A 9,001-nucleotide genomic window follows, 5' to 3' on the forward strand; every position below is an offset into this window, starting at 1 on the left:
ACTCACCAGTCAATTTAATTTGACTTGAAAACTTGTAGGCGAACTTTTGTCTGACTGTCCAGTCTGAGAAAATAGGTAAATACTCGAATTGGATCCCGTTCTGGACCAGGTTTAAGGTTTTGGATTGTCCAGCCCGAGACCTTGCCTATGGTCACGGGTTGTCCAGTATGAAACCTTGTTCATGGTCTTGAGTTGTCCAGTCTGAGATCTTGCTTATGGTCTCGGACTGGTACGAGTCTGAGATAATTTAATATTTTCAGATCTAGTAAAGTGTAATACTACTTTCTCTAAAGCCACTCTAAACCAACCCAAGCCATTCAGATTGGTCAGATATATGAGTCAGATACAAAAAGAGCAGCATTCTAAAATGTGACACTAGTCAATTGAAATCTCAAGCTAGATTTCATATCTCAATCAATGAATATCTCAAACAACCATGTAATTTAGCTCTTATGATACCTTCTTGAAGAAAGTTGAATATGGGTTGTCCCATATAAATCTGTAACATCCAACCGATAATGTTTTGAAGTTTCCCTATAAGGAAATATATGAATGTCCTTACAGCATTGTACTCTGGAGAAAGAAGTGGCATAATCGATAACAATCAATAATTCACTCACTTGATCAGAATCGTATCGACGATACGATAAAATCATATGACAAACAATCTCTCATAGCACAACACAATTAGTCAGAGAAATATTAGAAACAAAGCAGGTATTTATAGTAGAAAATAGAATTTCTATACAGACAAACAAAATTTTATTTTCGGAAAAAATAAATACCTTACTATACATAGATATTGTGCCCTTTAAAGACCATAGAATGGTCTTTTTACTCCATAACAAGACCTTACCCTCTAGGTCTCAAGCTGAAAGTCAGACTAAACATAACATGAGTTCAACCTGTTAGTTTTGGTGGTCAGGAGGTGTTACCTAACTTCAGAGAGAAAAGAGAGGAAGAAAGACTAAAAGAGACGGAGGGAGTGAGAGAGAAAGTTAATGGTCGAGGTGGTGGTCTTCTAGTGGTTGGGGTGGTGGAGGGAGGGTCGTTTGCAATGGTCGGGTGACTGTTTGCTTGAGATCCCTTATCTGACGAGATGAAGAGAGAAAGAATATCGAGGGAAGATACTTTCTAAGAGAAGGGTAAAAGGAGAAATAAAAAGTCAAAATTAACCTTTTTAAATTAAGGAAGGTTTGTCTACAATTAAGAAACCTAGATCAATAAGGACGGAGAAAACGTTTAAATATCCAATCTAGAGAGAAAGGGCTCTGTCAGAGGAGGAGCTGCAACCGGTTGAGAGAGAACCTTTGATTCAAAAAAACTTTCTCTAATTTGGTTAAGCTCAAGTTATGAATATTAAACACTTCACTCGGAAGTACCCAATTGTGCTGCCTGTTTAAACCCTAGCCCCTCAAGTACTGTACTTTTTGCACAAAAGCTTAGGTTTATTTATCTTTTAATTTATTGATTTAGACATAAAAATTGGATCTTTTTATTTTAGTAATCTCATAGGAGAGGATGGAAGAGGGAGACTTATTGAAGAATGAGACGCAGATAGAATTCATACCTGAGATAGAACTAGAAGATGAATATGCCAAGTGGAATTTTGGTAAGAAGTGCCATAAACAAGCAATCAAAATCCTTAGAAAATTGTATTCCTCTATTTCATGCCTCATTAGTGGTGGTTATGATGATAATGAATCAAGGGGAAAAAGCGTTTTAGAAGGTATTAGTAACTACTTAAAGTTGACATCAACAAATCGTAAGAAATTAGGGCATATGCAAATATTCCAAGAGTATGAAATGCCTGGCAATCTTATGCATTTATACAACTCTCCTGTAAAAAATAATAAAGAGATAGCGGAGGAAGCAATTCGTCTCTTTCTCTATCCTAACATTCAATCCTTTCCCATTCCCATTCGACATCGATTTGCTAGTATAGTTTTAGAGATTTGCAATCTTCTCCGTCGTTATAAAACAACAACTTCAGATAATTTATTGTATTACTCTTGTCGTCAAACTTATGAATCTTTACTCAAATCAATGGGTCCCAAAAACTGTGCAAGATTTTTCTTTTATGCTGAACCACATACTTTAATTCGTGACTGTTACCCATTTATGGAGGAGCTCGCAAAACAGTTAATTGTGAATATGAAGTTGATCAGGGAGTCGTGCTTCTGCAGAGTTCCGTCTGGGTTAAAGTTACGATTTCAGAGTGACGTTGATGAGTTCTCTCTTTTAGCACTCCATATGTGTACGAATATTAATGAGCATATGAGAACAGAATCACTTGACTCACTTCCTGTGGTGGCTCTGGATGAGGATGAGTCGTATCATGTGATGGAGCTTAAACCGTTTTACGATGATTTTAGTGACTTGTTGAACAACGTTGATCTTGGTCTGACTTACATGGATGACGGAGTTGAGTACAAAAGATGTACTCAATGTGAATTTAATAATGGGTGGTCTTATTATATCTTAATTCTGAAGGAATTAGACATGATTGCTAAGTTGTATCATCCTGCAGAAAGGGACCTCTTTTCTTGCTTGAATTCTCACCGAGATTCAATTAATAAACTTGTTATGAGAACAAAGAGAGACGACGATCATCAATGGCTTCTTAGACATAAGAGTTTATTAAATAATGAATCCCGAAGACATTTGATCACTATGGCGTTCCCGAATGAGGTTAAGAATGGTTGTGATCACCCACAAAAGATGACGGTGCTCATTGACAGGTCACAGTTACTTTTTGATTCTTTTGAGCATGTTGGGCTTGCAAACCCCATTTTGTTGCGGAATGGAATCATCCCTCAGTTCAAAAACGAGATAGCTATTGCTGGTCCTGGTGCTTTAAGGGAGTGGCTCCTACTGGTATGCAAGCATCTATTCGCTCCACAAAATTCTTTGTTCGTATCGTGCCCACATGACACTCGAAGGCTCTATCCTAATCCAGGTACGTTCACGGTTTCAACATTTAATCAACCTCTGAATTGCCGTTCATGTTTTTGTCATGTTAATGTTTGTTACCTTCGACAATTCTCTTAGTCAATCTCTCTAATAACATAATTAATATTGTAACCTGTTTGCAGCAAAAACGGATTCTCAACAGCTTGAATATTATCGGTTTTGTGGCCGAGTGATTGCCTTAGCGTTGATGCATGACATTCAAATAGGCATTGGGTTTGATCGCTTGTTTTTCTTGCAATTAGCCGGAGGATCAATAATTAGTTTGGAAGATATACGAGATGCAGATCCATATATGTATAAAAGTTGCAAAGATATTTTGGAGATGGATACTAAGTTTATAGATGCAGATGGTTTAGGACTAACGTTTGTTTGGGAAACTGAAGAATTAGATGAGTCTGGGTGCGGGAGGAAAATTGTGGAGTTGTGTCCTGGAGGTAGCACAATGGTTGTGTATAGCTTGAACAGAGAAGAATATATAAAACTCGTTCTTCAACATTGCTTTGTAAAATCAATTACTGAGAAGGTAAAGCTATTTACTCGGGGCCTTGATGATGTTCTTACTCGAAGGTGCCGAAAGAAGTTGCTCCAAAATATAGATTTAGAAGATCTTGATGGTATATTGTTGGAAAGAACAAACTGTGAAAAAGATCAGGACGAACACATGAACCACAATGAAGATGCTGATGCTAGTAAGACTACTCCTTTCCAGAGAATGATTGAAACCACCCTACCCATCTCTAGGCTGAAGTATGCTAATCTGCCATTGACATGTAGAGATCAGCATAAGCCGTTTCGTTTCGTTTGATGGTTAGTCTTAGGCTATTTATTTGTGATTAATTATAGGCAATGTTTTGTTTTATAGATGTTTTTGTTGTTTCAGCTTTTCTTAATACTTGATTTGCCAAAGAATGGTTTAGCAGTGTGTTCTATTTCATTTGTTTTTTCTTTTGGTATTTTTACGATGTTCGTACACGATCCTATTGTTTTTCAATTGCAGAAAGCTTATTGTCAGATGCTTGTCGCCTTTGATCCTATTCGTTTCGGCTGCTTTTTTCTTTTATTTTTGTTCATATTCTTCTTTATTTCCATAGATATGTGTCTGGTGTTGGCATCATTATGGAAATGGCCGAGAGTGTTGTGACTTTTAACACTACTAATGCGGATACTCCTCTTTACCTTGTTGGGTACTCGGATACTCATAGACCTTGGGTATTCCAATCACTTCAATGGATTTAAGCTAATGTACATTGTGCCTTCACTTCTTTGCACGTCTTGTGTGACCTGCACATAGTCGTGTAAGCTACCTGTTTTAAATACTGTGTTTTGTGTTCAGTGTAGCACAGTTTATATTGAAAGTAAAAAATAATGTGTAATGCTAATTCAAGAAATACATGGGTACAAGCATATTCCCGTAATAGCCTTTTTCTCCTCCCCTATTTGACACCTCATACTTGTATCAGTGTCCACATAACATAAATCGTTACCTTTTTGAGTAATTTAAGTCACAAAATTGTATCTTTTGCAATACTACAGGGAACTCCAGTACGACAGTCCGTGCTTATTTCCTTCTTTTTTCATAATGGGCTCCGTAACAGTAAGTTTCTTCTATCCACTCAAATATTTGAGGATTGTGAACTGTTATGGTAACTCAAAGGAGGAGGAAGCAGTGCGATGTATTCAGTCGGTGCATGGTTACATATTAGATGATAAACTGTTAAGGTAACTCATGGTCAGTTTTTCAATTTCTATCAATGTAACAATTTATTATCAGCTTAATTGATTGGATTTTGTTTGCAGAGCGTGCTTTGGGACCACAAAGTATTGCCAGGCATGGTTGAGAAATATGGTATGCAAGTTTCAAAAAGAAATATGGTATGTGCATCTAATTATCAGAGTTCAGGTATACCGGTATTGTAGTACAAAAAAATTGTGAGAATCGAGCAAGACTTCTATTTGGCCCTCTGAAAATGGATTCTTTTGCTGGCCCAGTCTTGCATCAATCCAGATTGTTTATATTTGCATGAAATTGGCACTGAAGAAGATAGTTTTAGTACACATGAGATAGTTTCAGCCTTTACAAGGTATATCAACTAATTTTATGCATCCAAAACTCTCTTTCTTCTTTTTTGTTCCTTTATCTTGTTTAAGTGTCCTGTTTGTTGCTATCGGTGCCTCGTAGAAAACTTGAATGTTCTCTTGTTTGTTTATTATTTTTTGAGATTTGAGGCCTAATACATGGAATTGCAATATAAATATGGGTGATCTGTGCGGCTGTGTCTTTAGGTTACAATAGGATTTTGTTAATCTTTGGCTGTGTCTGTGGATCCTTCTGAGAGCGAGCTACGTTAAAAGGTAAAACAGACTCGTGCATTTCAATCCAGGCCCCCTTTTAATGTAATCAGATTTTTTTGTCTTTGTCTTATCTGATGTGTTCTACCTAAAGAGTGGGAAATCATCATGGTTGACATTCAAATTGAACGATTTCATATGTAACATAGAATATCAGTAACAACTAACAAATGCATCCTGAGAAACAACAAAACCCTATGTTATGAGCAATGTTGCAGAATAGATCGTTTAATTCTGTCTCTTGGTTTTGACTGTGATAGATTTGCATATGTCGCAGGCTTCAATGTCATTACTATCTAATGATTTAAATTGGACTGCTGCAAATTTTCCATCTCCTAATTTGAAGATGTTCTCATCGCCTAATGATTTAGGAATAGTTTGATCATGTTTCTTATCTACTTGCCTTTCTTTTTTAAAGGAGTACAGTGCCAACAAATTGCCGTACAAACAATATGCTTCTACAGACAATATGCTACATCTTTAGCTAAACCTAAACCCTAAATTGTTCCAAATGTAAGACATTCACTTTGGTTTTGTCATCCTTTTAAAATTCATCCGATTTCTTAACACATTTGAGCATCCGATTTCTTAAACTTTTTTGGAGGATGTAGTTAACACATTTCAGTAAACTTCCACAACTCCATTATTGTAAGCAGGATCCTACAGCTCAGACCAAATGTTCTGGTCTAGCAGATATATTGCCCCCCGACTGGTGTTACATGGTTCATGTCTTCCTATGTGTTGCATTTCTCATTTGTTCTATTAGTCCGTACTATTGAAAGGAATTTATCTTACTTGCTAGGGGATCGCGTGTTCCCAATGGCCGAGCACCAACTACAAGTTGCTCAAATAGACCTTCCGCACAAAAGTCTGATGGTTTGTCCTCGTCAGTGGTTACAAACTCAATTCAAGCATCTCTAATGCCTACTAATTTAGAAAAATGGCCCTTAGTAACAAAAAAGTCAAACACATCCCAATGGTAGAGTGGAAGCATTTGACGGATAGACAAATAAGCAAGGATAGTGAGACGGGCGCCGACGAATCAGCGGCTGGTAAACAAATCTGTAGTTTTGGTGCCAATAAAGACGAGGGTTCTGCTAGAGATGGGACGGTTCAGAGTTTATGCTCTGGATTGGAATCAATAATTATTGATAGTAATCTTGGCAGTGACAGTAGTGACACTTTGAGAGTTAACGATACATTTGCCAGTCTTGATGAACTTAGGTCACGTGGAAACCAGAACATGGAACAGTATCATGTGGAACATATTAGCCACCCTATAAATCACTTACGTCAAGGAAAACCACCTTGTCTGATGATGTCTCCATTTCAAGGGAACAACTAGATTGGAGATTGGAATCACTTCGACAAGTAATGACTGGTATATATTCAATGAGTTGAAGAGAAGACAGAGGCTTTTGATGAGCGAAGTGTGAGTGTATCAGAAGTTGCCCACCAGTCGTCTTTGCCTCATTCATCTAACACTGTTGGAGCTTCTGGTCTTTATACTGGTCATTAATTGCAAGATGCTGGATTAGTCCAAGTATCCTTGGATCAGTCTGTGGATCTGTTAACTGTAAAGTTGATGAGGAAATATTGCCTCCATTTGCATACTGTAATTTCTTAGTTAGTGACATGAAGTCCATAACTCATCTGAGACTGGGAATTCTTTCCAACATGCCAACTTTCCCTCGAATTTAAAGGAAGACAAGTAATTGAACGATTTAATGATGGTTCAGTCACTAGTGAGAACGGCATAAGCTCGGGGTATTTTATCGCTACACAACACTTGGGATGAGTGGTTGACCTCACCACATTATCTTGGCCAGATTATTAAGTGGAAGCGACGAAAATCTTGGTTTGCTTAAAAGTGCATCGAAGGTACAAAATAGCAATCAGTCTAGGTTTTACTTTGCAAGACAGGAGGGTGTTACTGCTGGAAATCACCATTCCAGTGTCAGAGCCTTCCTTCAGTAACTTTGGTAACATGACCAAAACTTATCCTGACCATCAGAACTTAACTGAAAATAGGGATCAGTACTTAGATAGGCTTCGAAATGGTTCTGTCCAGTATTTTAGGGGGATCTGAAACTTTTCCAAGCAGTCAGTTCCTTCTTTCGGCTGAAAGGCTCTCTGGTAAATTCACTTCTTAATGGATACTCTTTTTAATTCTTCTACGTAGGATAATCTAGATATGACTTTTTCATAGTTCGTGGTCTAGTTATCTTATTATGAGCTTATGCCTCGAGGCTTGAACAGTTTCACGAGCTCCAATTTCAGCTCCTGGATTCTCGCGTCCAAGCAGATCACCGCCACCTGGATTTTCTTATCAGGAGAGAATAGATCAGACATTCGACTCTTTTTCTGGCCTGTAAATTTATAAAAAAAAATATATACTTAACCTGCTTTGGTTACTTGTATGCATCTTTGGAGTGATATCAAAATGTTGCTATTCTATTTTTTTCAGGGCATCATCTGTTTGGAAGTTCTTCTGTACAGAGGAATCAATATCCTCCACAACAAATTAGGAGCATCATCCTGAATTTATCGATCCTGCTATTATAGCAGTAGTGGGAAAAGGAAGAAGACCAAATGGGTTGATTGTGGGCATAAATACCAGATCAACTTACACCCCACAGCCAAGCTTAAGCTCCGAAACTGATGGGAGGCTTCAGATGTTGATGCAACAGTCCATGTCATCACATCAAAACATGACATATTTCGATAATTTTTCAGATAGGTTTTCTCCAATGATTGGATTTACGGAGCAAGCCTAAATCAGTAATCATTCCCCTTTTAGTGAAGTACCCTTTCATTAAACAAGAAACTCAGCTATGTCAAATGGTTTGGGATGTAGAAACCAGATCTGTTTTTGTAAAATTTGGGCAACCAAACGTTGTCCAAATTAGGATCAAGATGGACCACTGGATCCGTCTCGTCGAGCTCTTTAATTTAGACATAAATTTTGTCAAAATCTGATTTCATATTATGGGTATTATGATTAAATAGAAATGATAGAGATCTGTTTTTTCTTTCTATAGAGATGGGTCAATTTGGACTAAATATCCATTATAATTATTATTTTGGCTTAAAATCCTATATCAATATTAAGGTGGACTAAATGTGTGTTTAGGTGTAGATTTTTGGACCAGGAGAACAACATGGGATGGGTGGAATGAAGTTCGAAACACAAATGACCACGCCATAGCAGGAACAGGAGGCTCGGAGTCTATCATTTTATTAGTTATGAAGATCTGAAATATCAAAGAATGCAGTCTACTCCATTAGATATATACAACAGATAATATGGTTCCATATGAAATGTTATTTGACGCTGATATAGGGACAGAATATATAAAGAAATGCATATGACAAGAACCTCTCTGACCTGCAGAAAATTATGGTGACTCTATATAGTTTTCATTCAACAGTTGGTTCTAATTAAAGAGCTTCTTGAAAAATTGAATGGTCAACATCTTAGGTGGTGGTATGATGAGCTGAAAATAGATGTGGGTAGTTAATTTAGAGTGAGTAGTCACTTTTAGGTTTAGGTGTTTTGCAGTAGTTTTCCTTCATTCTAATTAAACTAAGGTTTTGTTTGTCAACACTAAAATAAGTAAATTTTTTTTTGCTTAAAAAGTAAAAAAGTTAGTTTGATAACGAGAAAAATTTCTGACTT

At 37.1% G+C, this 9,001-nt stretch overlaps 1 protein-coding gene across 12 annotated transcripts; it reads left to right on the forward strand.

The window, feature by feature from the left end:
• The first annotated feature begins 1,146 nt into the window (after positions 1-1,146).
• LOC147550084 (E3 ubiquitin-protein ligase UPL5-like) lies at positions 1,147-8,308 on the forward strand. Of its 12 annotated transcripts, XR_015237227.1 has the most exons (8): positions 1,245-1,349; positions 1,505-2,959; positions 3,096-3,780; positions 4,507-4,692; positions 4,771-4,819; positions 5,741-5,835; positions 6,125-7,203; positions 7,790-8,308. XR_015237227.1 is itself a non-coding variant. In XM_086667430.1 (4 exons), exons 2-3 carry the CDS (start codon positions 1,522-1,524, stop codon positions 3,776-3,778), a joined length of 2,121 nt encoding a protein of 706 aa, XP_086523556.1. In that variant the 5' UTR covers positions 1,245-1,349; positions 1,505-1,521; the 3' UTR covers positions 3,779-3,780; positions 4,507-5,083. The 12 variants fall into 12 exon arrangements, 3 of the variants coding, with proteins under 3 accessions (XP_086523554.1, XP_086523555.1, XP_086523556.1); XR_015237220.1 differs by having other exon boundaries at positions 1,147-2,959; positions 4,771-5,054; positions 6,125-7,458; XR_015237226.1 differs by lacking the exon at positions 6,125-7,203 and having other exon boundaries at positions 1,237-1,349.
• Positions 8,309-9,001: the final 693 nt, after the last annotated feature.

Source organism: Eschscholzia californica, unplaced genomic scaffold, assembly GCF_041429995.1.
Source record: "Eschscholzia californica isolate CP2 unplaced genomic scaffold, dmEscCali1.0.p SCAF_3, whole genome shotgun sequence".
Classification (NCBI taxonomy): Eukaryota; Viridiplantae; Streptophyta; class Magnoliopsida; order Ranunculales; family Papaveraceae; genus Eschscholzia; species Eschscholzia californica.

Bases quoted from the DNA above. Each gene is read 5' to 3' on its own strand.
- LOC147550084 (XM_086667428.1), top strand. From the start codon at position 1,522: ATGGAAGAGGGAGACTTATTGAAGAATGAGACGCAGATAGAATTCATA. The intron at 2,960-3,095 runs GTACGTTCACGG...ACCTGTTTGCAG, and splicing joins AAGGCTCTATCCTAATCCAG to CAAAAACGGATTCTCAACAG.